This window comes from Hyaena hyaena, unplaced genomic scaffold (genome assembly GCF_003009895.1).
Source record: "Hyaena hyaena isolate Hyena2069 unplaced genomic scaffold, ASM300989v1 scaffold_2, whole genome shotgun sequence".
NCBI classification, from domain to species: Eukaryota; Metazoa; Chordata; class Mammalia; order Carnivora; family Hyaenidae; genus Hyaena; species Hyaena hyaena.
Genome location: NW_024080634.1, coordinates 3,092,369 through 3,120,336, shown reverse-complemented (window position 1 = coordinate 3,120,336; position 27,968 = coordinate 3,092,369). Strand labels below are relative to the sequence as shown.

The 27,968-nt window shown below is 42.9% G+C and overlaps 2 protein-coding genes across 5 annotated transcripts in view; one reads left to right on the top strand and one right to left on the bottom strand.

The window, feature by feature from the left end:
* The window catches only part of ITSN1 (intersectin 1), a 221,074-nt gene extending 193,742 nt beyond the window's left edge, over positions 1-27,332 (bottom strand). For 3 of the 4 annotated variants that reach the window (XM_039228609.1, XM_039228593.1, XM_039228583.1), the window contains exon 1: positions 27,184-27,332. The gene's annotated coding sequence lies outside the window, so the exon portion shown is untranslated. Of the gene's footprint in view, positions 1-13,464; positions 13,778-27,183 lie in introns of those variants that run through there. The other variant, XM_039228602.1, reaches the window with a different exon arrangement.
* On the top strand, positions 11,062-27,931 carry LOC120230188 (nascent polypeptide-associated complex subunit alpha, muscle-specific form-like). The gene is made up of 2 exons (XM_039229688.1): positions 11,062-11,246; positions 26,635-27,931. Exons 1-2 carry the CDS (start codon positions 11,062-11,064, stop codon positions 27,635-27,637), a joined length of 1,188 nt encoding a protein of 395 aa, XP_039085619.1. The 3' UTR covers positions 27,638-27,931.
* The last annotated feature ends 37 nt before the right edge of the window (positions 27,932-27,968 follow it).

The following is a 27,968-nucleotide window of genomic DNA, read 5'->3' as shown; positions in this document are numbered from 1 at the left end:
TCATACCTGTAAAGATATCTTAAAGGTACCAAGGAGTCCTAACGACATGGCTTCATGCCTTGGACAGCTTCTGAGGTCAACACAACTGGCTTAAGGAATACACTAAATGCAAGCTCATTTAATTACACGTGTCAAAGGCAGGGCTACACAATCAATTAGCCAGAACACTGAGCGAGCAACAATAGTGTTCAAGCCATAGCTAGGCATTGATGTAACAATCAGGTGTGCCTAAAACTTCAGAAACATCTTTATCCTGAACTAATGAATGACCCCATTTGTAGCAAGATTTATTGAGATTTGATGTGATAATCAATATAGCCGTTTACCTGTGATGGAGGTATAAGCATGATAGAAATACGACAGTTTACGCACGGTCAGACAGAGCAACAAATTTCTGCCACATCCATTTGTTTGATGGATTGATGAATGAAGTACTGAGCTAATGCTAGAGACCAAAAAAAAAAAAAAAAGGTAAGATGTCCATCCTGCCCTCCAGAAGCCTGCAGTCCACTTGGATCAGCAAGGGGCCAAGCAAGGATCTCCCTCTATCCTGGGGCAAGAACTTTATTTATTTACTTACCTATTTATCTCTTTATCTATCTTTAAGAGACAGAGAGACAGAGTGTGAGCGGGGTAGGGGCAGAGAGAGAGGGAGACACAGAATCCGAAGCAGGCTCCAGGCTCTGAGCTGTCAGCACAGAGCCCGATGCGGGGCTCAACCCCACAAACCCTGAGATCATGACCTGAGTGGAAGTCAGAGCTTAACCAACTGAGCCACCCAGGCACCCCTGGGGCAGAAACTTTAAAACATATATTATCTCTAATACTTGTTAGAGACAAGAAACCTGGGTGGAGTTTGAGAGGTTAGGTTACTTGTTCAATGCCCCCCAACTCCCTTCAAATCCAGTCTCTGCTCTGACCCTTCTACCCCTGTTCTACTGTTAACACCACTTTTACTGTTAAAAGGACACAGGAGTATACACTGTTTACACCTTACATGAGATTATGCTAATTTTACAATAAAATCAATAGTAAAAATGTTATTTTATTTTTTATAAAATGTTTACTTATTTTTGAGAGAGAGTGCAAGTAGCAGAGGGGCAGAAAGAGAGAGCAATAGAGGATCCGAAGCAGGTTCTATGCTGACAGCAGGGAGACCAATGTGGGGCTCGAACTCATGAACCCTGAGATCATGACCTGAGCTGAAGTTAGAGGCTTAACTGAATGAGCCACCCAGACACCCTGCACCTTACATGAGATTATGCCAATTTTACGATCAATTCAAGAATAAAATGTTATGATTTTAAAAGAGGCATACGAATTGGGTAAAATCAAGTAGCATCAAGCCAAGTAAAACAAAATCATTTATAAATTATCCCATTTTTCTAATGTTTATTTATTAGAAAATAATAAATATTTATCTGACAGACAGACAGACAGACCGACTGACCATGAGCAGGGGAAGGAAGAGAGAAGAGCCACAGAATCAGAAGCAGGCTCCAGGCTCTGCACTGTCAGCACAGAGACCAATGCGGGGCTCGAACCCACAAACCGTGAGATCGTGACCTCAGATGAAGATGGACGCTTAACCAACTGAGCATCCAAGCGCCCCTAAATAATCCCATATTTTGAATGGGACAAAATATCTAGATTTAGAGAATTATCTCGAAGAATCTAAAATTATCTAGAAGAATTTAAAAAGGGAACACAGATAAGGAACAAAATATTAACAATGGTTATATTGGGTGGTGGATTACAGGCACTTATTCTTCCTTTTTGAAGTTCTTTTATAATGTAATTTATTTTTAAAATGATCATCTCACATTAAAGAAAAATTTTTTAAAGCTCATCCAAGATTCCATTAATCAGTGGTTCTCAATGGGTATATGCAATTTCGCAGTGCATATTAGGAAACATGTTGTATTTTTGGTTGTCACATTCACTGGGAGGCACCACGGGCATTTAATGGGCTTAAAACAGTCTTATACAAGGAATTATCCCATGTAACTTCCAAATGTCTCTGGACATTCACATAGGAGAGAAGACCCACTGACAATTATCTGAGCCTGAAACCAAATTTCATTTTACAGATGAACACGCAAGACTTTAAGATTTTACTGTGCATTCAATTTGCTAAGAGTATAATTCAAGAGAACACGGTTTTGAGTTTTGCCAAATATTGTTCACAATTCCAGCGAAGTCGTGTAGTTAACTGTGATGCATTTCTCCAAACCTGTAGTGACTTTATTAATTTTAAATGAGATAATGAACAAAAAGCTTAAAAATGAGTGATTTCTCAGTTTTAATTTTATTATAATAAATAAGAACCTACATAAACAAAAGCTACTTGGGGCTCCTCAGTTGAAGGAAAGGGTCCTGAGATGGAAAAGCTTGAAAACTGCTGCTTCAGTGGAAAAAAGATACGGAAGGAGGGGGAAACTGGCCAGAGAGAAACCAGGTCCCAGGCTGGTGCAGGAGTGGAGTGAGGGATCTTTGAGAACTAAGCCAAATCAATAGTGCATAATTACAAGGGAGTTAAGGAATTCAGGATGAGGTATAAGCTTCTGACTCGGGCAGCTGAGTAACTATGAGGCCACTCAGACTGTAATAGCATAAACATGTTATTTTGTGTAATTTAAAAAAATTGAAAAGTACAAAATAAGTCCACAAACATGAAAGCCTGAATGAAAATACTGGCACAAACAGCCCTTTTTCATGCAGGTATGTAGTAATAGTGAAACCTACTTCTCTCCCTGCTTGTGATATACACAAACGAACCAGAACGTTGGGACAGCAGTCCTGAACACAACTGACTCGCGCTCTGTGGCCACCAATGATGGAAAGGAGCCTTGGGAGGGAACACCTGCTCTCCTCCCTCCCAGGGCCCGGGCCCCTGCAGTCTGCATCTTTAAGATTCTGCATAGAATGATTTTTAAAGATTCAGCTTCAGAAACCTTTTAAATCAGAGGTGTTCAGAGAAGCAGCAAGGAGGGGCCGCCTGCACACACTTCTCCAGCACGGGCTCTGGCTCTCTCTACTCTGCTGGGAGGGTCTGGGTCTGCCACCCTCAGGGCTGAGCTTTCCCCCACCAGGGGTTCAGGACAGAGTAAAGGATATGGCCACAGAGCAAAGAATATCTTTCACGGGAAGTAAAACTGGAAAGGAAAAGTACTGTTACGCCTTATTTTTAACACTAACGTAGCCTCCCCTTCACACCAAGTGCAGGGAATATCCCTAGGCCCCATCCCTGCTTTCCACTTCACCCCAGTATGGCGCTTGGTGCTAGAAAGGGATCTGTGGAATTAAGACTGACTTTCTGGAAGCGAAACGGGAGGAGGTAGGAGGGCACATCCTCTACTCCCAAGGCAGACTCTGGTTGACATTCCCCCCTTCTAGCTCAAGGCTAGAGGCCTGGCTTACTTCTCCTGGCAAAGCACCCAGCCTAGCTAGCCCCAGAGAGGATGAGCCTGGAGGAGCCCACACCAAGGCCAAGTTACCCTCTTACAGAAATACCTTGATTATTTCAATTCCAAAGACCTCCATGAGCACCACATTTGTGCTTATTTAGTTCTAAGTCACTTTTCTAAAAGGGTATCTTTGAACACCCTCCCCATTTCAATTTTCTCATTTCTAGCTGTTAGCAAAAACCATCAGAAAAGTTCAAATGGAGTAAGCGCTTGCCTCAAAGACAGAGACCAGGAGAAAACTGGGAAAAATCTATCTTGTTCCAAAAATAGAAAAGGGGAGATATCGCCTTAGAGGCCATAAACAGAGCCAATCTCTAAGAAAAGAAACATCCAACTAAAAGTCTGGACCAGAAGCACCCCGGGCATGAGTCTGGTCCCCACAGCTCCCCGTCTCTCCTCCACTACCTATTTGCTGGGGCCCTTGGCTTAGGCACCAGGCCCAGAACGCCTCCCAATTCCACACTACTGCCATGTGGTACAGGTGACCCATGAGCCACTGGGTTCAACCGCATGGATCCATTTATATGCAGACTTTTTCCCATACAGTGTAGTACTGTAAATGTATTTTCTCTTCTTTATGATTCTCCCAGTAACATTTTCTTTCCCCTCTCTTACTTTAAGAATACAGTATATAATACACATAGCACACAAAATATGTGTCTCTAGTCTGTGTGTCATCAGTATGTGTATGTGTCATCAGTAAGGCTTCCAGTCAACAGTAGGCTATTTCTAGTTAAGTTTTTGGGGAGTCAAAAAGTATATGTGGATTTTTGACTGTGCCAAGGGTTGGCACCCTAACCCCCTCATTGTTCATGAGTCAACTCTACAAAAAAGAGGTAGAAGTATGAGCCTTCCGAATGGGAACTTCCTATATATATTCCCAGAGAGCTAGTATTATACAGCGGAGACAGCCTATGGCATAGGGGTTCACAGTGCAGACTCCAGCCCGACTGCATGGCCCTAAGACCAGATCTGCCACTTTCTGGTTGTCGGATCATAGGTAACCATTATAACCATACCTATTCTGCAGGGTTATTGGGAGGATCAGATGAATCATTACATGAGAAAACACACAGTAAGCGCTCAGTAAACATTAGTTGTTATTATACTTCAAATGCATCACAGATTATAAAAGTTTGGGGGACCTGAATATGGTAAAATTAATCACCGTATCCGATATCTTTCCTAGAGTAAAAGTTATTCAAATTCAAAACCATAAACTTAACCCGTGACCTAGATCCTTTTCCTAAACCAGAGACTTACAGTGTCTCAAAAAGAACACCTTGGTTCCAAATCTAATAATCTCTGAGGAATAAAGACATAAAACAACCACAAAAAATCATCTGACAATTTATCCTCCCTGTATTTTCAAAACTGGATAATACAAGCATTTCATACATTATTGTTTTATTATGGGCACATAACAGGTTCACTAAGACATCGGTTCTCTACATTTCTGGCCTCCAGACGCTTTTATACTCTTTAAAAATTGAGGATGCCAAAGAGCTTACCTTAGAAACTTAGGTGAAACAGACATATACAAGCACATAAACCATTAGCCTTCAAAGGGATGCTGTCCTCAAACATCATACAGCCACTAGAAAACTGTGCTGTGCACTTACAGAGAATGGGAATAAAAAGAAGAAAACAACCACTAATCTTATAAAAAATAATCTGAACTTGAAGACTCTTTAAAACTGTCTCAATGAGCTCCCAGAGGCTCCAGACCACACCCTTGAGAACCTCTCGACTAAAGAAAGGAAAAAATGGGTATCAAAATTCTCATGCTTTCATCTTCTACCATTTCTAGATCTACATAAGGATAATTACGACACATTTCATTGAACCATATGTGAACTGAAAATGATCCTATCCTAAAATTACAGAAAAATGGTTTAAGAAAATATTTTGACAAAATTGCCACTAGGGTAAACGAAATGCTATGTCTAACTTCTTTCCATTTTTAAAATTGTGAATACAGGGGTGCCTGGCTGGCTCAGTCAGTAGAGCACGCAACTCTTCATCTCAGGGTCGTGAGTTCAAGCCCCACACTGAACACTGACCTTACTTAAAATAAATAAATAAAATAATAAAATAGTGAATACATGTAACAAAAATTACCATTTTAACCATTTTGAAGTGTCCAATTCAGTGACATTTAACACCACAGCATTGTGCAACCCTAACCAACAACGAGTTCCAGAACATTTTCATCATCCCAAAAGAAAATGAATGATGATCTGTAAGTTTTTGTCTGAACACCTGTTTTCAATCTTTTGGGATATATACCTAGGAATGGAATTGCTGGGTCACATGAAAACACTACTTTTAGTTTACTGAAGAACTACACAATTGTTTTCTGTGGCAGCGGCGCCATTTTATATTCCCGCCACTAATGTATAAGGCTTCCAGTTTCTCCATATTCTTGACAACACCCGCCATTTTCCTTTCTTTTCTTTTCTTTATTTTTTATGATAGTTATCCTAATGGTTGTGAAATGGCATCTCGGTTTTGATTTCTATTTCTCTAACAACTAAATGCATAGTTGGCTATTTGCGTGTCTTCTTTAGAGAAATCCCTATTCATGTCTTTTGCTCATTTTAAAAATTGGGTTGTTTCTTTTTGTTGCTGGGCCAAGAATTCTTACATCTAATCATTTTTTAAGTACATGAAAGCACTTTAAACCAACCATGCTTCTGGTCTTCCCCTCTCTACCAAGCTTAAGGCAAATGCCAACCTTCCACAAGACAAAAAGAACAGTTGAGAAATTTAAAAAGGTCACAGAATCAACTGGCAACAAGACTATGTAACACCTTCATTTTTGTCTTAAACCATAAATCCAGGATTGGAACACAAACGATGAGAAAATAATGATGGTGCTGATAACCGTCATTTCTTATGCTAAGCGCTTAGTATTTGGTGAAGCACTGTGCTAGATGCTTTAACTTCCTCACAACAACCCTACAAGGTAAGAACTATAATCAACCCCATTATACAGATGAGGAAACAGATACAACAAAGTGAAATAGCTGGCTTATGGTTATGCAGTCAATAGCTGAGCAGTTTTGCTTCAAAATTACTATTTTTAATCCCTTTGCTATATAATCATGAAATAACCATAAATCCTGCCCAATTATATACCTCAAGACTTAAAAAAATATGTATTTAGTGGCTACATTTTGAAATGTCACTTTCAAGTTCCAACCCCTCACTGTGTGCACAAATCTTTTTTTTTTTTTTTTTTTTAAGAGAGTGTGCATACACATACATGGGGGAGAGGGGCAGAGGAGGAGAGAGAATCTTAAGCAAGTACCACGCTCAGTGCAAAGCCTGACAAGGCTCGATCCCACAACCCTGGGATCATGACCTGATTCGAAATCAAGAGTTAGATGCTCAACTGACTGAGCCACCCAAGCGCCCCTAGAACTTGCCTCTTAATCTGGTTTAGGAGGGCACCTGGGTGGCTCAGTTGGTTGAGCGGCTGACTCTTGATTTCGGCTCAGGTCATGATCTCAGGATGAGTGGCTTCAAGCCCCACATCAGGCTCTGCACTGACAGCACAGAGCCTGCTTGGAATTCTCTCTCTCCTTCTCTCTCTGTTCCTCCCCTGCTTGAGCACATTCTCTCTCTCTCTCAAAATACATAAACTTTTTTAAAAAAATCAGGTTTAGGAATTTCACAAAGAAGCAAACTCAAAAACAGATCAGTGAATGCCATTTTATCATTACAATTTAGATCTTTTCTAACATTTCTGAATCTGACAAAAGACTATTCAGGATACTGTGACTCCATTGTCTATTTCCAAGGGCATCTAGATTGCATCTTGACCGCAATTATAGGAGGTTACAGTTACCAGCAAAGCCAGGGCCTAAAGGCCCATCTAATTCAAATTTACAACATAATTATATGCCAGTTAATGGTTTTGTAGCCTAAATCACAAACTTGAAAAGAAATCTAAAAGGTAATGTATTTCATAACAAAACCAATATAAGCACAATACTAGTGTTTATAGATTTCATTTTCTGAGCAAGAATTACAGGCATAACTGCCTAATAAATCCAGCACTGCTACACCTGTTTAGAGTTACAGGCCCTCAAAATGTAAAAGAACTTTAGGCTGTATTTAAACGATCCTTTACAAACAATTTCTGCTCCTTATTACAATTCAAAGGTATAAGTCCTGAAATCATGATAAATCCTCATTTATACCAAATTTCATTTCATAATGTTATAATATTCCTATCTACTTTTGTGGTAATTCAAGAATTTTTTATGTAAGTTCAGCTACCCTATGCTTCATTTGTAATGTTTTCATTATGACAAATGATAGCAAATGTGAGGTTTTCTCATCTGTAACATAAGGGTTATTTACCATCTATCTCACAGCTTTACAGAAAACAAATTTTAGGGGCACCTGGGTGGCCAGTTGGTTGAGCATCTGACTTCAGCTCAGGTCATTATCTCATGGTTTGTAAGTTTGAGCCCCACATCAGGCTCTGTGCTGACAAACAGCTCAGAGCCTGGAGCCTGCTTTAGATTCTCTGTCTCCCTCTCTCTCTGTCCCTCCCCTGCTAATGCTCTGTCTTTCAAAAATAAATAAATGTTTAAAAAAAATTTTTTTTAAAAGGAAAAATTTTAGAAAGGACATAGGAAAGCCTCTTGCAAAACACACGTGACATGACAGGTACTCAGTAAACATTCTTGTGCGTGTGTGAAGTCATGGGTGTGAGTCAGATAATACCAGAAACCATTCTAAAGCAAACTCTATAAAAGCTAAGAGCAATTCTGATTACTTACGTAAAGGTCACTTATCTGATGAACCCAACTGCATATAACCCAAAATCTAGATGACACCAGGAGGGTCTCCTGATTAGGAAAATAGGCACCATTTGTATACTTAGAAAGGAAATCAGCTTATTCCTTGAGCTAGACCTAAGTATAATCTCACGTCTGACACAGCAGAGGCTCTCCCGGAGACTCTCTCTATACTTCCTACCACCTATTTGCTGACATGTTTCATTTAATTAGAGGTCTAAAGATTCAACGTGCAATACGTTAACATGAATACATTTAAATCACAAAAGGAATGTAAATTGCTTTCCTCTTGGGGTGCCTGGGTGGCTCAGCTGGTTAAGTGTCCAACTTCTGCTCCGGTCATGACCTCATGGTTCATGGGTTTGAGTCCCACATTGGTCGCTATGCTGACAGCTCAGAGCCTGGAGCCTGCTTCAGATTCAGCGTCTCCCTTTCTCTCTGTCCTTCCCCTACCCACTCTCTGTCTCTGTCTCTCAAAAATAAATAAACAAACAACATGGATGGAACTAGAGGGTGTTATGCTGAGCGTAATAAGTCAGGCAGAGACGGACAGATACCAGATGTTTGCACATATAGGTGGATTAGGAGGAAGCTAATGGAGGACCATGAAGGAGAAGAAGGGGAAAAATACTTTGGGAGAGGGAGGGAGGCAAACCATGAGAGACTCTTGAATGCTGAGAACAAACTGAGGGCTGACGGGAGTGGGGAGAAGGGGAAGGGGGGTGATGGGCATGGAGGAGGGCGCTTGCGGGGATGAGCACTGGGTGTTACATGGAAACCAACTTGAAAATAAACTATTTTAAAAAATAAAAAACAAAAATAAATAAACAAACATTTAAAAAATTAAGAGGGGTCTGGGTGCCTCAATCAGGTAAGCATCTGACTCCTGATTTCAGCTCAGGTCACCATCTCAGGATTCATGAGATGGAGCCTCATGTTGGGCCAGGTGCTGGCAGGAAGGAGCCTGCTTGGGATTCTCTCTTCCTGTCTCTGCCCTTCCCCGGCTTGCTCTCTCTGTCAAAAAGTAAACTTAGAAAGAAATTTTTTTTAAGTTTTTTAAAAAATAAAAAAATTAAACTGGGTACAAAGGTTTAAGTTTTATAAGGTAGCAATTCTCAGGGTGGCCCCTGGAGTTCCCAAGACTATTTCAAAGGGTCTAAAAGCTCAAAACTATTACCATAATGGTACTCAGACATTATTTTCATTGTATACCTGTTTGCAGTGATACAAAAACAAGGCTGGGTAAACTGCTGCCACCTTAGCAGTGGCACCAAAGTGTATGTATTCCTCGCTGCCATACATTCATAAAAAAAAAAAAAAAAAAATCAGGGTCCTGAGCATCTGACTTTAGCTCAGGTCATGATCTCACAGTTTGGGAGTTTGAGCCCCAACATCAGGCTCTGTGCTGACCTGTGGAGCCTGCTTGAGGTTCTCTCTCCCTCTCTGCCTCTTCCCCCAACTCATGCTATCTCAAAAAAAAAATCAGTTTTGCTACAGAATGTCCTTGATGAGTCATTAGGAATGATAGAACTATTAATAAATCTCAGCCCTTGAATAAACGTGTTTAATATTTGTGTGACTATGAGGGAAGTAATCATAGAGCATTACCAGGGCACACAGACAAGGACCGATGTCTCAAGAAAACATAGTTGTGCAAATGAGTTGCAAGCTTAACTAGCCACTTTTTTCATGGAACACAATTTTAACTTAGCAAAACAATAGAAAAACTATGCTTATTCAGACTTAAGTACTTGGCAAATGGTTCCTCAAAAACGAAATGAGCCTATTGCCTCTACTGCCTTGAGAAAAATGGGCAGTAACTTCTGACTAATGATAAAAGTTGAGCTTTTGAGCAAAAATTTTTGAATTTGGAAAACTAGTATCTGCCATTTTGAGTTAGCCTTCTTCCTGACATTTAGAAAATTTTCTAATAATATAGGTGGTAATATTAACAAATGGGACGTGAAACATATCAACATTTGAAGATCTACATAACTCAGTGAATTAATATTTTCTGAATAGCAATACATGATGTTACAAAATCACCAAGGTGTAAAATATCCATCCAAACTGCAGGATGGACTAATAGATGTTTTTGTAACGGAGTATGAAAAGTTCACTAACATAATTTCAGATTCCGCATTGCCACTAACCTCAAGAAACTAGCAGTGTCAAATTTTGGTATAGTATCAAAGAATAAACACAATTTTCTGAAAATGCCATCAAAAGGCTCCCAGTTTTTCCAACTGCATATCTGTGTAAGGCCAGATTTCTTTCAACTACTTCAACCAAAACATTTCGCAACCAACTAACTGTAGGAGCAGATAGGAAAAGCCAGCTGTCTGCTATTAAGCCAGACATTAAAAGAGGTTTGCAAAAATGTAAAACGATGCTCTCTTCTCACTAAATTATTTTTTGTTTTGTAAAACAGCTAGTTTTCATAAAAAGTCCGTTGTTTCTGTAAGCATGCAGTGGGCTTATTACAGATATTTTCGATACACTAATAAAATACTTTGTACATTTCTTAGTTTTAATTTCTAATCTGGCAAATAGTGACAGATTTAAAAACACAACCCACATAAAGAAAAGCTCCTTCAAGTCCTCAGCAACTTATCAGAGTATACAAAGGTCCTGAAACCAAAGTTTGAAACCACAGAAGATGAACGCACAGGGTAAGATTTTCTTGTGAGGCGGCACATGGCAACAATGGGTCGGAAAAACCGAATGGATTAGGCCCAGAAGCCCAACCAGTCAGCAGAAGCCAAGTGGTAACGTGAAAAATGATGAAGTCTGGGCCGAAACAACAGCGATGGCCACAGAAAGAGATGAATTCACAAGATGCTCCAGGGGCAGAGGAATTGACAGAATCTAGCAACCAACTTCAGAATCAGAGAGAAAAGGTCCAGGCTGCCAGCATGCATGACTACGTTGCAACCATCTGCCCACCTCTCTGGCTTACCGACAGGTACTGAGTCTATTCCATACAGAGAGATCGAGATGCTGTACAGCCAGGCGATCGGTTCTAACAACAGCTGTCTGACTTCAACACAGTGTCCTACAATTCCATTCGGACACTGTCTACTTGGAATTAGCACAGACCCGTTTCGGACACCAGCCCCAAGTCTTGAGTATCCCCCTAAAGTGCCAGCACTTCTGCTGGGACTCCAAATTTGGGTGTTCCCACGACCGCCACCCTCCCCAGGTTCAGTAATTCATTAGAACTAGTCACCAAACTCAGGAAAGCACTATGCCTGATGAGGGAGTGTGGCGCAAGCTGAGGGCAAAACACTGGCTAACAGCACCGACTCCGCCGCCCCCCTCCCGCCCCCTCCAGCCAGGTGGAATATGTGTGATATTCCTCAGACATTCCTGGTGACCCAAGAACAAAGAAAAGGGGTTTAAATGCTGGTTATGGTGATGTGGGAAACTAACGCAATTGAAAAAATTAAATTCCGTTACTGCCTACAGCCCATTGACACGTCCTTGAAACCTGCAGTGACCTCCCTCTAGAAGCTCAGCTGCCGCGATAATGACACTTTGCTGGGGGCAAAAAAGAATCTTAGCTTAACATTATCTCAACTTCGAGGATCCTGTAAGTCTACTTCCTTTATCTCAACTCTCCCAAGATGCCGGCAATCCTACTCCAAGCTTAAGGCCCCCTGATACACATCTGAAGGATCTCATGACTGAGGTTTTATTAAATGGTAATAAATGGCATTTCCCTAGCAACAGCCAGCTGCTCAAGGTCCTGGAAACCTTGCTTCCAAAATACCTTAGAGACTTACACTATCCCTGACCCCCTCCCCACCTGAGGGTATATAATGAGTTACCTGTCACAACCCCAGTGCAATTCTTTCTGCCCACAGGTCCTGTCCCTGTGCTTTAATACAATCACCTTTGTGCACCAAAGATGCCTTTAAGAATTCTTTCTTGGCTGTCAGTTCTGGGACCACCCCTCCATCACCCCAAAACTTCATCATACTTGTGATTAGTTTTATTATAAAGGATACAACTCTGGGGCAAGGCAACTAAATGTAAGAAACTCAGGGCAAAGTATGGGGGACGGGAGTTGACAAGCATCCATGCCCTCTCGTCCTCTGTGAAATATTGTGCCCACCTATCCACACATCTAAATGTTCACCAAACCTCACCATCCTGGCATATTTATAAGGGGCTTTAGCAGACATGGCTCATTAAATCACTGCCCAGGTGATTAAAGTCAATCTTCAGTCCCTCCTTCGCGAGTGAGGGGCTAAAAGTCGCTTCATTAGCATAAACTCAGGTAAAATCTAATGGGGCTAATTTTGCATAACAGAAGACACTCCCAGCACTCAGGAAATTCCAAAGGTTTCCAGAGCTCTGTGTCTGGAACCAGAGACAAAAACCAATTTATTATACCACAGAGTATCTAACCAGTTATTGATATTTAGTAGATACTCAATAAATAACTGCTGTAAACAAAGGGTTAGAACTCAGAAGTCAGAACTCCAGGTATACACAACGGCAACAGGATTTATTCATGGCAGCTAAAACTCCAACCGAGGAGATGAGTGTCCAGGAAGACAGTGCAAGGTCAAAAGAGAGGAGATTAAACAGCTCTAGAGACAGCAACATACAAGGTAAAGAGCCCCCCAAAGAGTCTAAGAAGTCCTAGATGTTAAGGGAGAGGAAAAACCTAGAGCATAAGGCAGAAAAAGCCAAAGTAGAACAGTGTTTTTAAAGAAGAAATGGGCCGAGGGGTGCCTGGCTGGCCCAGTCTAAAGGGCACAGGACTCTTGATCTCTGGGTTGTAAGTTCAAGCCCCACAATGGATGTAGAGATTACATATATAAACTTAAGGAAAAAAAGGAAGAAAAAGAAATGTGTCGAAAGTCACAGAAAGGTCAAGAAACAAATGGACAGAAATTTGTGCACGGGAATCAACAATGGAGGGGCAGAACCCCCTCCCCCCCGCACAAGCAACAGGCGCCAAGCAAAGAGACCCAGCATGAAACCACTCTTCCAAGGAACAGAGGGCGTACAGCACCAACGGGAGAACCTGAGCAGGAAGTGAAGGAAGGGGCTCGAGGAACCAGAGGAATGCACACAACACAGAGAACAAGCTTAATTCAGGTCGGAGCTTCTGGATTGACACCAAACCCCTTTTTTACAAGCCGAGGAGGCCCTGCACCATCTCGTCTCACCTCCTTCCCGGTGTCCTCACAGGAGCCACGGTGGCCTTCCCAGAAACGCGGTGTTCCTTCACGGCACGGGCCCTGCTCACATGCTGGTTCCTCGGCCTGCGAAACCACTTCTCTCCCTTCCCTGATTAACTCCTGCGCGTAGCGCCCTCCGCAAGTGCCTGCCGCGGCTTCCCTGCGCTCCAGAACTGGATTAGACCCTCCTGATCGCGTTCCTCAAGGCACACACCACGGCTGGACATCAGCTATTTGCGCGGGGTGGGGTTTTTCCAGGATTTCTGTCTGTCCCAGTACTATATAAATAGACTGAGGACAGGGAGCTGTCCCTGCTGTCCTCCGGGCTCCCACCCCAGCACCAGGCACGCAGCAGTCAGGCGGGACCTAGCTGCGGCACGGCTCAAGGGAACAAGCATGAGAGAAGGGCGCAGAGTCTCAGAGCAAACAGGAAAGACGAGCATCTAGAACCCAGGGGAGGGAAGGAGACACCCACCTCTTCCTTCTCCCTCTTATCGCAAGAAGCAGAGAGCAAAGTGTGAGTAAGACAGATTTACAAGAGCTACTTGGGAAGTGGGCGACAGGCCCAAACAGGAGGCGGAATTACTCCTGAAAGTGAAGGTTCAGATGCCTCCGGGGAAGCTGGAGGGAAAGGGCAAACGTGGTGAGGAATGGAGAGAAAGCCGAGAAAGAATTCTTTGCAGGTCCCAGCCAAGTGGAGAAGGAAGTCCACGAGTTTCTACGCTCCTCTTCAGCCGACTTTCGGCAGCACGAACACAGGAAAGAGAACACAGAGAGCTGTGTCGGTCTAGCAACGCAGGTCTGCAGGGAAGGGACGACGGACGGACCACAGAGCGGGGACAGAGCTGAAATGGCACGCTCCGAGTTCCCAGGGGCATATAAAAGGAAACCAAACGAGGAGGAAAGGAACTTGAGATAAAGGGGAGAAGGACCCCAGGAGCTACAGTTTCAGGATGCAAGTATTTTAATCAGAGCATGTGAAATAAATTACAATACAGAATTTAAAAATCACGTGCAACATATTTTCCAAGGTATCATAAGCTCTTGCCACCTACTGTAATCCGCCTCTTAGAACAACGAATCTCAAATACAGGCCCATCCCGTTCTGAAAAAGGCCAAGTTGCTATCTTTCTTGGAGTCTAATAAAAAAAATTTTTAAGCAGATGACTGAAGAAAGTATATCCCTTTCAGCTCCAACTTTTCCATAGTATACTTATTTCTCCAGTAGTTCCAGATGAGTATAAATTAAAAAACCTCCATGTAGGAGTCGAGAGAGGAGGCTAACATACATTAGGCACGGAAAAACTCTGAGAAACTCTGCAATTGCAGAAGTAGCCAAGAGGCACTTGGGCGGCTCAGTCTAGATTCGGACTCAGGTTGTGACCTCAAGATTAGTGAGATTAGTTAGTTAGCACCAGGCTCTGCACTGACAGCACAGAGACGCTTGGGATTCTCATTCCCTCTCTCTCTCTCAAGATAAATAAATAAACTTAAAAAAAAAAAAAAAGACTGTCATTTAAAGAAAAAAAAGGGTCACCATAAGGCCCCTTCCATATGATCATCATTTATGACGAGAGTGTTGGGCATGTGTTTGCCTGCCCAGCACTCTTCTTTTCCCAATTGATCCCATTTTCCCTCCTTCTATTAATTCCAGTTTAGGTACCAATCCCAACAATTGGTACAAAAGATGGACCCAAAATCTCAGGACAGCCCATGAGAGTTTCGCATTCCCCTGGCCATGAGGACTGCTTCGGGCATGTGATCAAGCCAGGCCAATAAGAACCGTTGGACTTGACAGGTATGTAAGTCAATATGTTTTCCTTTCTTCTTAAGACAGTTTGTGCTTCTTCCATGTGCAGATCAAAAAATTCGGACAAATAACAGTTATAAATGAGGAAATTGTAGCACTGAATTTTGTCTTCCTTGTCTCTACTACAATCCTTTCCTTCCCTTCCGATCACTTTTCTTTTTTCCCTCCCCCACCCAACCTCTTAGGATAGTGAAGTACTTAAACTTTGCACTGAGTTTTTATGACAATACCATGAGACAGAAAGCTAATCTAAGAATAAGCCTAGTCTCAGGTAAATTAAGCTGGATTCATTTTCTTGGTTTCGAGATACTCAAGTCAAGAGTCTTGTTTCAGTGGTTTGACCAGAACACACCTGAACAGATGTCAAACTCACCCCCTACATGGCCACACACAACACTTTCTATTGTGAATATCTCTAGTATCATTTTTTGCACGAGGCCAAAATGCTATTTGTGAAGGGAAATACCACCACTGAAATTCTAGGACATTTGGAAATACATTCTAACTTCTTCCTTCCTGTTTTCCCTCCGCTAGAGATCTAAATTGGTTTTTTTGTTTTGTTTAAGTTTGTTTAATGTTTACTTATTTTGAGGGAGAGAGACAGAGTACAAGCAGGGGAGGCGAGGGGCAGAGAAAGGAAGACACAGAACTCCTGAAGCAGGCTCCAGGCTCTGAGCTGTCAGCACAGAGGCCGACACGGGGCTTGAGCTCACGAACCTTGAGATCATGACCTGAGCCGAAGTCGGACACTTAACCAACTGAGCCACCCAGGAGCCACTGAAATGGTTTTAAAAGGGGTGAGAAGTGGTGTCCACATTTGCAAAATGGCCTTTCCAATAAAATTATGATTACCTGAATTAAATCGTGTACTTCTGTGTTTCTTGCAATCCTTAATTTCCCATGTTATTGTTATATGGTTAAAACATAATGAAAAATTCACAACTTCCTCAGAAGAAATGTAAGAGACAAGGTAGTATTATAAAAAGAATACAGTGCTGAGAATGAGGAGGATTCTAGATGACAAACAGTAACCCACCTCAGCTGGCTTAGGTTTCTCCAAAAGGAGAAGGAAGGGGGGTGGATGTTGAGAGTATAGGAGTATTTCACAGAACTCAGGGACAGGAACGCAGCCAGCCCCAGAAAAGAATGAATAGAAGGTTCAAAGCTATCAGAGACTCAGTAGCATTCTTCTTGCTGCTTCTCTTCACATCCGGACTTTATTCTATCCACCTACAAACCACCCTTCTTTCTCCCCGGGCACAACAGCAGAACATAACTGCCTTTGACTCCCAAGTGTTTCTACCTTGTGGCCGTGAGCATGTAAAGCTCAAACCCTCTTTTCTGGGGCCAATTTCAAATTTCCAGGAAAGGAACACTGGTTGGACTAGCTTGGGTTCCCAGACCTAGTTCAATCCCGTCCATCATCTGTGGCGAGGAAGAAGTTGGCGGGGAGCAGATATTTGGTTAAAGGGACAGGTAAGGCATCCGTGTTGGGTCAGACACTACAGAAGCTCCCATCACACAGTCCCAGTTCTGTAGCTGGTTTTTTCATCATCAAAATAAGGTGCATTTTGGACTTCTGCTAGGAGTCTAGGGTTTAAAAGACCTTGAGAGAAAGTGAACTTCAGAGATTAGAGGGTAAGTAGCATTCACTGTTGGGGGAGTTCCCCTCAATAACAAACACAAGCTAAAAGTAAATTACACATTCCAGAAATAAAAAATGGCCTTTTATAATATGATCAGTCTATGTAAAACACCCAAGAGAAATTTAAAAAAATTTAAGACCCATAAGATCTTAAAGGGCTGAGATTCTGCCCTGGTTCAAGGCTGGACATCTAGAGCAATGTCCGGACACAGGCAAATGTTCATGTTCACTGAACCTCCGACCAAACTCAGAACTTCCCAGCTACCGCACTTTCACATGGGTCACAGGTGTGCACAAGGTACTGAAACGCTCAGGTCTGGGGGATGACGCCTGCCATTAGGACCAATTACCAGGACTAATGTGGTACTAACTGTGTATGACATTATGGTGATAAATGTCGAGAAACATGGAACAAATGACCAAAACACCCCTGGAACAAAGACTTCTAGCAAGGTGGCTGGTTACCAAGGAAATCTGTAAAAGGGCCAATATGCATTCAGTAAATGTTCAAACTCACTGGCAATAGCAGAAAAATCCAAGTTAAATAAAACTCAGATTTTTAAAAACTGGTTTTACGCAATTGTGGTGAGGGAACACCAAGTAGGTCCACACTGCCAGGGGAAAACACTAAAGAGAGGCAGCAAATATATTCCGGTATATTAAGCGGAAACCCACAGGCTACATAACTGCGTGTATGGAGATGATACACTGGTAAGGCAACAATGACTGAATGCAGCCCTTAGGAGGTATGCTTTGTTTGAACCCCAGTGTGTTTATAAAAATTGTGGCCCACATAAAAATTGGGAGATTTCATATGAAATCCTATTTCTGGATTTCCAGCTTCTCTCGAAGAACTAGAAGGTACAGTAACAGCAGCGTACACCCTCCCAGCGCCACAAATGAGTAGTCTGGCCCTGGGTTGCCCCATCCATGGACCATCTTCAGGACTCTGGTCCCTAACATGCTGTCATGTCTCCCAGACTGAGAAGCTCATACCCTAGCCTCCTGAGAGATTTGAGCAGGTTGATTCCTCACAGCCTATGAATAGTCGTTATTGTTGGATAGTGAGATTCTATCTAGGTCCACTTTTTTTCTTTATATCTTCAAAAGTTTTCTTCAATAAGCATGTACTGCTTTTGGAGTGAGAAAAAAATGTTATTTTTTTAAATTACCAAATCACAACTGCAATATCACTTCATCTAATGAGACCAAACAACTAAAGATAACAGATAATGACTGTGGTTTAAAGCTAATTGAACTAAGGACGAAATGTAAGGTTACAATTACTGCAGTATTTCCCTCCCTTTGATACTAATTAAAACACCAGCTTGGACAGACAATAGCAGCGGTTTACAAATGAGACCTTCCTCAAAGTGAACAGCTTCTATAGACACTCAAGTCACAAAACACCTATTTTAAGGATTCATTTCCCTGTATTTGAAGTTTCTTTCACCAAGAAATATAAACAGAATCTCTATTAGAAATCTGTATTTATGGGCGCCTGGGTGGCTCAGTCGGTTGAGCGTCTGACTTCAGCTCAGGTCATAATCTTGGAGTTCATGAGTTTGACCCCCGCATCAGGCTCTGTGCTGACAGCTCAGAGCGTGGAGCCTACTTCGGATTCTGTGTCTCCCTCTCTCTCTGCTCCTCCCCACTTGCACGTGAGCGCTCTCTTAGAAATAAACATTAAAAAAAGAAATCTGTGTTTATAATACCAACCAACTTAATGATTAAAAAGTTAAACAATTCCTGGTCTTTATTTTACAATGCTTTATTTGATTTGATCAACAATGGTGGCAATTTAATGAGAACTCTAAAAAGTTTATACAAATCACCATGTGTCTCACCCCATCTCTGAGACCTCAGAGTACCTTCGTGGTAAAGAAAAACCACAAGGCTAGGTAGAATGTCAACATCCACAGATGATGGAAGGTAGAGTCAATTCAACACTTCTCTCTTGCTCTCCTACAAGGCATTCCCACAAGACATCCGGAGGGATCCTTTTAAACAAAATCAAAACATGGGACTCCCCTGCTTAAAACTTATATTAGCTTCCTGCTTCCACTGATTGAATAAAATCCAAAACGGCCATCCCCTTTATTCCTCACCTGTCTCTCCCATGCTCACAGCACTTGGGTGACTCTGACCTCCAGGCAATCAGGTCCTCCAACACTAATCTATTCGCATGCCGACAACCAACTGCTGAGTGCCCACCATGTACCATGTGCCGTTCTAGGTCCTGGGGATAAAGCAGTGGACAACACAGACAAACCTCCTTGCCCTCCTGGAGCTTACATCCTCATAACTGCTTCAATACATTCTATTCCTCCTCAATTTCTCTAATCACATAAAGAATTTTAAAACAATTATAATGACGATATGTGAAGGTATCTGAAAATAAATACTACCTATAATAAGTTTACTATCATTTTCTGACTTTGTTTAATAGTAATTATCATAAACAAAGGAGAGAAGAGGAAAAAAAGGAGGGGGATCTTTACTCACAGAAACTTGATATACCAGGAATAGCACTGATTTATCAATTTTTCAAGGTTTCTCTCATACTAGCTATAGGTCAGTGATCAAAATGTAATATTTTAATTGGGCCAGAATAGAGCGGTAGAGTCTAAAAAATTCCAAAAACTGGAAGATTACTTGTTTTCAAGATCTATTAAGTTTGCAGCAGAAATGAATTTTTATAAAACACTGGAGCCACAATGAACAGACTCTTATCAAACATAACGCACAGGAACCAGGAACCGTGTTGTGTGTTTATACAATGGCTTATGATACAAAACATGGCCCTTGTTAGAACAATGTAACTGCTTGGGAAATTTGCCTCAGAGAAAATAACCCTCCACACCCGCACAGACAGCAAAAACAAAGGGATCCAATGGCACCTTGTTTCCTATGCTTTTATCAGAAGAACCCGCGTCCTCCTGAAGTAGGCTGGTTGGAGCATGGCACAAAAAGCCAGCTGGCTGCATTCACTTCCATGAGCTGCATCCGTGTCTTGCAAATCCATGCCCCCCGCTCACCAGGACAACTTGCTGGCCAATGAACAAAACCAACACAGACAGAGAAACAAGACAAAATGCGCACTAAAGCAAAAGGATCAAAAGCACTGCCCTCCTGTATTAAGGAGAAGACTTTAATTTTAACCACCAAGGATAAAAAAAAAAAAAAAAAAAGACCAACTGTTATGACCTTTTTATTTTCACAGTCATATTCAGCTGAATCCAAACTTCATCACACCCCTCGGTATAGACTCCTCATAGAGTCAAGTGTACTGAGCACCGTTCCCGCACAACCTTGGGGAAGCCCCACACTACACAATAGTGACAATTTGTGTCAGTGACCAACTTCACACCGAGCCCCAGGCAGGCCTCCCTCGGCACTGGCAAACTCAGGCCAGACAGCTAGAGCCAGAGCAAGTTCACCAATGCTCTCTCTGGGCCAACAAGCCAGTAAGATATGTGGCCAATTATTAATTCTCCTAGAAAAAGGTCAAAAGAGCACTTATGAATTCAAATAGTTTAACCTGTTTCAAATTCACCTTGTTAGAAGGCTACAAACACTAGCAACAAAATGTTCATGATATTCTACCATGGCGTTTATTAATAGAAGAGCTGTTGGTTTGGTTGGGTTTTTTTTTTTTTTTTTTTTTTAACAATCTCCCAATGGATCTGTAACATCTCTCCCCAGGGAGGCCTTCACATTCCTTTAGTGAACTTCCACAGGCCGCTTCAGATCTGCAAACGGGCCAATATCGAAATGTTTGGACAGCCTCTCCGCTGGCTCCCTGATCGTACACCTGTATGTAATCTTGTTTCCAAGGCAAGGCCACGTTACAAGTGAACTGCTTTTTCAAATGTCACCAGTCTCCTCTGTGATTCTACTCCAGCTTTCCATGCAGGGGCACTTTAGGAAAACCGCTACACAGGAAAGGCTAACAAGCTGCTCGGAGAGGTGAATGTCAGACAGCAGACGAGACTTATTTGTGAGCTAATTTATACTACTAACTTCTCAGTCTTAGGAGGGACTCCAATTTGTACCCTGCCTAATGTATAAACTAATACATATCAGGGAACCTCTAGGTTATTCCAGAATAGAAATCAGGAATGTAAAAAACAAAAATGCCCCAGTGCCTATAAATCACGTCCAGGCAACAGGCAGCCCAGCACTAAGGCTGAGAGTTTGGGCTCTGGCGTTACACATCTGGGCGGCCACTTACTGGCTCTTCAAGTCCCGTAACTGCTGGTACTTCAGTTTCCAAGGCATATTCATCTAAAAAAGTGCAGTTTTGTAAAGATTGAGTGAGTCAGTGTTTGTAAAACGATGCAAAAGGACTTGCTACATGTTAACTACCACTGTCATGGGTGTATAAATTTTCAGACTTTTCCAGATCACACTCGCAAACAGGTTACATTAACATGTCATTCTTCTTCTCAAAAATAATAGTAATTCACTAGGTTTCTTACTGGTTAAGTCATTCCACAAAAAAGGAAGCAGGGGAGGACACAGAACTCTCATCCCCACTGTGAGAATGTCAACTGCTGGGGTGCCTGGGTGGCTCAGTTGGTTAAACGTCTGACTCTTGATTTCTGTCATGATCTCACAGTTTGTGAGATTGAACCCCAAGTCCAGCTACGTGCTGACGGCATAGAGCCTACTTGGGATTCTCTCTCTCTCTCTCTCTCTCTCTCTCTCTGCCCCTACCCCTGCTTCAGCTCTTTCTCAAAATACATAGATTCAAAAAAAAAAAAAAAAGAATGTAAATTGCTACAACCTTTCCAAATGGCAATATGTATCAATAAAACCTTAAAACCCAGCATGTACTGTACTTTGATACCGCAGCTTCACTTCTAGAAACTTATCCTGAGGAAAAGAAAATCTCACAGGTGGATGCAGAGATGTAAGGAAACAAACTGATGTCTAATAAAAATTAACTGGTTAAACTATCACAGACATATGAAATGGAATCTTTTTCAGTTACTAAACTATTATAACTGTCAATATTGACACGGAAAGATTCATGATAAGGTGTTATGTTAAGCAACAAACAAACAAACAAAAATCAAGTTACAAAATAACCACATGTATAGCAAGATCTCATATTTGTTACCAAAAACTGTATATAAGAGGCCACATGCACATAAAAAGAGGGTTTGGAGGGATACTTACTGAGTTAGTGGATTTAGGAGTATTTTCTACCATAAAGATGTGTTTTTTTTTTTTTAATGTTTATTTCTGAGAGAGAGAAAGGGAGCGAGTGAGCGGGGGGGGGGGGGGGGGGGGGGGGGGGGGGGGGGGGGGTGGTCAGAGAGAGGAGACACAGACCCGAAGCAGGCTTCAGGCTCTGAGCTGTCGCACAGAGCCTGATGTGGCACTCAGACTCACAAACTGAGAGATCATGACCTTAGCCGAAGTCGGACGCTTAACCAACTGAGCCACCCAGGTGCCCTGATGTGATTCTTTAAAATACAAGAGATGTTAATGGATTAGCAGTTTGGTTCTGAAATGTACAATTAAGCTAAAAGTGAAGACAAGGTTTATCTTTATTTAGAAAAAAATATACATATTTACATAATATGTGATGGTTTATTACTCTTTAAATGGTTAGTTTTCCAACTTAAAAACTATACATATTTAGTACCAAGAAATTAGCCAGAGACTTCTTTTTCAAGCAGTGGAGTCCTACTTACTACCATCAAATGCAGTAGTACAAAAACTAAATGGATTAGCTTTTGAGTTTTGTATATTTTATATACTTCAATTTCTTTTCATTATCCTAATTACCATTTATTAAGTGAACATATCTCAAGAACTTATGTAAGCATTTGAAGTATTTAAACTTAACCTACTATTATTATTTCCATTCAACTGAAAACACTGTAGCATTGAAAAGTTAAGGGATTAGATCAAAGTCATAGACTACATGCAGTCAAACCCAATTTTCTGTAGAAATTTTACTCCTAACTCTTCAACACGCACAACTACATAATAGAAGCTGTTATTTACGGGGCTTTACACTGGATTCTGAAAGAAAGGAGTGAAGGTCATATCTTATGAGGATGAAAATGAAATTGGAAAACATACCAATTTTCTGTATTTTTTGTAAACCAGCTTTTACAGCATTATGTTAGGCTGATAGCGTGTAAAATGTTATTTTGAGATAGTGATAACACAGTAATTTACCGTGACACTGTGACTTAAATTTACATTTTGAGTCTCTAAGCAAATATTTTGATAGGAGCCTTCTTTCCAGCTCAACCACCTGGTGCATTCTACACTGGGGAAAAGTTCTCTCACTTTCGGAGCCAACCAAACTTACAGCAATGACTGGGCATAGTAAATGCAGCTCCTAATTTATAAAATCAGTGACCACTAAGTAATAAGATTCATTTTACAAGGAAAGATTTTATTTTTTAATGTTTATTTGTTTACTAGAGAAAGAGAGAGAGCATGCACGCACACAAATTGGGGAGTGACAGAGAGAGAGAAAGAGACAGAATATGAAACAGGCTCCAGGCTCTGAGCTGTAATAGCAGAGCCCTCGAATTCATGAACCATGAGTCCATGACCTGAGCCAAAGTCCAACCTTTAACCAACTGAGCCACCCAGGGGACCTAAGAAAAGAATTTAAAATGTGGCCTCACTGTAATATTATTCACTCAGAAATATATTTTTTTAAATTTTTACTTATTTATTTTTGAGAGAGGGAGGGGCAGAGAGCACGAAAGAGAGAATCCCAAGCAGGCTCCATGCTGCCAGCATAGAGCCCCATGCAGAGCTCAAACTCCGTAACCGTGAGATCATGACCTGAGCCAAATCTAAGAGTTGGACACTTAACGCACTGAACCACCCAGGAACCCATTCACTCATAAATATTTAACAGAGTTCTTCTAGGCACTGTTTTTCTTTAATGTTTGTTTATTTTTGAGAGAGAGACTGAAAGAGACAGAGTATGATCAGGGAGGGGCAGAGAGAGAGAGGGAGACACAGAATCGGAAGCAGGCTCCAGGCTCCCAGCGATCAGCACAAAGCCTGAGGCGGGACTGGAACTCAGGAATGGTGAGATCATGACCTGCGCCACCCAGGCACTCCTTCTAGGCACCAGTCTAATGGAGATAACAATGATGAGCCAAGTCTCTGCTCTTTTGAAAGGTATATACAGGTGCATTAAATATCTGAAGGTCATAGTCCATTTTTTATTTGCAATCTAAGGTATAAAACTAACTGTTAGGGGCTGCTGGGTGGCTCAGTGGGACCCTTGATTACAGCTCAGCTCATGATCTCAAGATTTGTGAGATCAAGCCCCCCAGTGGAGTTCTGTGCTGACAGCAAGCAGCTTGCTTAGGCTTCTCTTTCTCCTTCTCTCTCTGTCCTTCCTCACATACTCCCTTGCTCCCTCTCACATGTTCTCTCTCACGCTAAATAAATAAACATTAAAAAAAAAAAAACTTTTTCTATTACTTAAAAAAATTTGCTATCCACTTCAGGACATGGCCTTAGGAGGTACTCATCAAGACGGAAGCATAATCCCAGCTGTTCTCCAACTTGACTACTGCGGGAGAAATTCCTGGAGAAATTGTTTAAAAAACTGATTCTGGGGGGGCACCTGGGTGGCTTAGTCGGTTAAGCGTCTGACTTTCGCTTAGGTCATGATCTCGCGGTTCGTGAGTTCGAGCCCCACGTCAGGCTCTGTGCTGACTGCCAGCCCAGAGCCTGGAGCTTGTTTCAGAGTCTGTCACTCCCTCTCTCTCTGACCCTCCCCTGCTCATGCTGTCTCTCTCTCTCCTAGAAATAAATAAATAACTAAATAAATAAATAATCCAGCTTTAAAAAAAAAAAAAAACTGATTCTGGGGCCTCACCTCCCGGAGTGTGATTCTGAAGTGAAATGACAGAAAAACCTGTATTTTTAACAGGAACCTCACTTAATGCTGATCTATGTGATCTAAGGTCTGTACTCTGAGAAACCCAGGAGAAAGTGAAGCCAATCAGAAGAAAATGATCATTCAGAAGGGAATAGCTGTATGGCAGTGGGATTTGAACTAACATAAACCCAACCCCCATGTAATTAGTTCTGTATAATTCACAAATCTAGCAAATTAAAAAGATGAGAAGAATGGAGAAATTTGCCAGCATCGCCTCAATGTCTTATGGGAGATTTGAATTTGCCTCAATCTAGGCATTTGGTGAAAAGAAGAACTTGAGTTCTATCAACAGAAGAATTAGGCATTAGGAAAAAAGAAATTTCTAGTCAAGTGCAAAAAAAAATGCTAAGAGGGACAAACATTTCAGGAAACTAACTTGCTACCACTCATTTTATGCCCTATTTCACAATGCTTAGTATCTGAACAATCCACAGGGTTCCAAAGTACATCAAAAATTTGTTCATTTCCTCTCTGACTCAAGCAGAATAATAATAATTGTGAAAGTGTCCCAGGTCTCAGCAATTTCAACTGATACACTCTTAGATAAAGAAATACCTTTTAAAAAAAAAGTTCTACCAGAAATGTTCCTTATTGGAGCTACTTGAAGTAATTTTAAATAGTTTTAATGCCACCACTAAATTAGTGTTCCTCATTTCCAATTTAGATTACTTGAAAATTCCTGGGTTCTTTACCAATCTCCTGCAGAAAGAATTCTCTTCATCATTACAAATATGTACATTTTTAGTTATAAGCAAACACCTATCAGTACAACATAAATAGTCCAAGTAAACTAGAAAAAAAATGTTAAAAATAGTATTTTGTTCCCTGAGATAGACAGAAATCCTAACCCTAAAGCGGGGGGGGGGGGGGGGGGGGGTTAAGCCTCTGCACCTTAAGTTACCTGAAAATAAAGGCATCCAGACAAACACATTCCTGCCATTTTAGACGTTAAGAGCAGCACTTCACAAACCAGCTGGCCTGCTGGGTCCTGGCCCCAGTTCCTAACCTCAGATCCTGTCCACTACATAATCCATGAGATCTCAGAGCCTGTTCTACATCCGTTCAAAGGGATTAGTAACACTGCCTCTCCGTTAACGGAATTGAGATTTTCCAGATGCATTCGTTTGTACAGTATTTGTTTTTATTATCTGTTCTTTTTTTATTGCACTTGCTTTTATTATTTGCACGTCTGACCACGGACGTAGCAAGAGTAGGATGCCAGGAGATAAGCACAAAGAAACGCATCTGTCCGGAGTGCGCATATATTTAAAATTCCAGGCTGGTGCTGCCTTCAGAATGTCACTGACGATGACAAAGTTCTAAAGGAAACTTTCATTTTAAGAGGCTATCAAAATGCTCCAAAGCCTCCCACCCAACAGAAAAAGACGAGAATTTATTGCTTCCAAAGCAAAGCCTTCCTTGGTCTGAATCATAACAAAAGATGCCCGGAGGAAATGTTATCTGCGAAGTTGTTTTCTAATCCAAAGGCAAACAGAAGTAAAGGAAGGTGCAACCCATGCCTACCAGGTTTCCTTTTCCTGGGGATTCTTATTACATTTCCCCGTTCAAGCAAGAAGGGACCGCAATTGTGCCTCGGGTCCACACCATAAAACCGCATCTGTGCGTAAAGCAGGGAAGGAGAAGCGGCAGACACCGGGGACGCGCTCCCACCGACCAGGGAGCCGCTTTCTGTTAAATGCCATCAGAGTCAGCCGCGCCAGGACGACTTAGGGCCAAACGGCATTGACCGCCCTTCACTGACAGGGATTTTGCAGGCACACGACAGAGAAAAGGAGATGAGCCGGGGACTCGAGGCCCGAAGGAGAGGCGGGCGGCGCGATGCCGCTCCCCGCGAGCTCCGGATCCCCGGGCGGCTGGCGGGGAGGCGAGGCTTGGCCGGCCCGCCGCGCTCAGGCGGCGGAGGGCAGCGAGGTCAGCCCGGGAAGGGCCGACCGCCCCCACGCCCCCCGGGGAGGGAGGGACCCCGTTCGGCCGGCCGGGACTGCGGATGCCCATTCAACCCCAAGCCCGTCCGGCGGCCGCCACCCCTTCGGCCCGCCGCGGCGTCCCGGCCTCCCGCCGCCGGCCAGCCCGCCGCCCCGCCGCCGCCTCCGGGAGGCTGGGGAAGGACGAGGCGCAGGGGCGGCCAGTGCCGCGCCTCCCGGGCGCGCGGCAAAGGCTGCAGGGCGGCCCGAGGGACGCGCGCCGGCCCGAGGGACGGGCGCCCCGGGCGGCCATCGCGCCGACCCCCGCGCAGACCCCCGCCCCCGCCGCCTCCCCGTCCAGGCCGCCGCCGTCCAGCCAGCTCCTCACCTCATCTCCAGGCGGGTCCGCGCTGCCGCCCCAGGGACAAATCAGTGCAGCTCCCTCGCGGCGGAGAGGGACGCAGGAGCCGCAGCCCGGCACACCATCCCCGCCCGCCTGCCCGCCTCTCCGCGCGTCCCGGAGCCCGCTCGGGATTCTCCCTCGCGAGCCGCCGTACTACGGAGCAACCAAGCTGCGCTCCCTCCCCGCTCCTCCGCTCTTCTCTACCTCCTTCTTTCCCTCCCTCGCTCCCTCGCTCCCACCTATCTCCTCATCTCCCTGGGTTGCCTCTCCCGCCCCCATCCACCTCTCCATCCCCGCCCACAGAGGGGTGGGAACCAACAGTCCGCCAATCCGAAGAAGGGGCCCGCACCTCCTTACCGCCCCCTACCGCTATCCCCGCCCACCACAAGAACGGGAACGGCCGGCTGTAAAAAAAAAAAAAAGGAAGAAGACGGAGTGACAGCCAAATCAACCAATCATCAGGCGCAAAGGAGGCGGGGATTAGGACTCCCTCTTCTCCCTGCCCTCTTCCCAGAAGGCGTAACCCGAGGCTTTTGGTCAGGGATTTCCCTGACGGGGTTTATGGAGGTTTTGTTCCAAGGTGTTGGTGCATCTCTCCGTTGTCGTGAGAGGCAATAGTTAGGATGCACTCAACTAAATTAGTTACAAGAGGTTTTAAAGGAGAGAACAACGCGGAGGCGAAAAAGAGGCGGGCCACACTCCAAGGAAGGTGGTAGGGAAAACGGTTGGAATGAGGAAGGGTGTGGTCTTTAACAGAAATTTGCATAAAA

Bases quoted from the DNA above. Each gene is read 5' to 3' on its own strand.
- LOC120230188 (XM_039229688.1), top strand. From the start codon at position 11,062: ATGATGAAGTCTGGGCCGAAACAACAGCGATGGCCACAGAAAGAGATG. The intron at 11,247-26,634 runs GTACTGAGTCTA...CTTCACTGACAG, and splicing joins CCTCTCTGGCTTACCGACAG to GGATTTTGCAGGCACACGAC.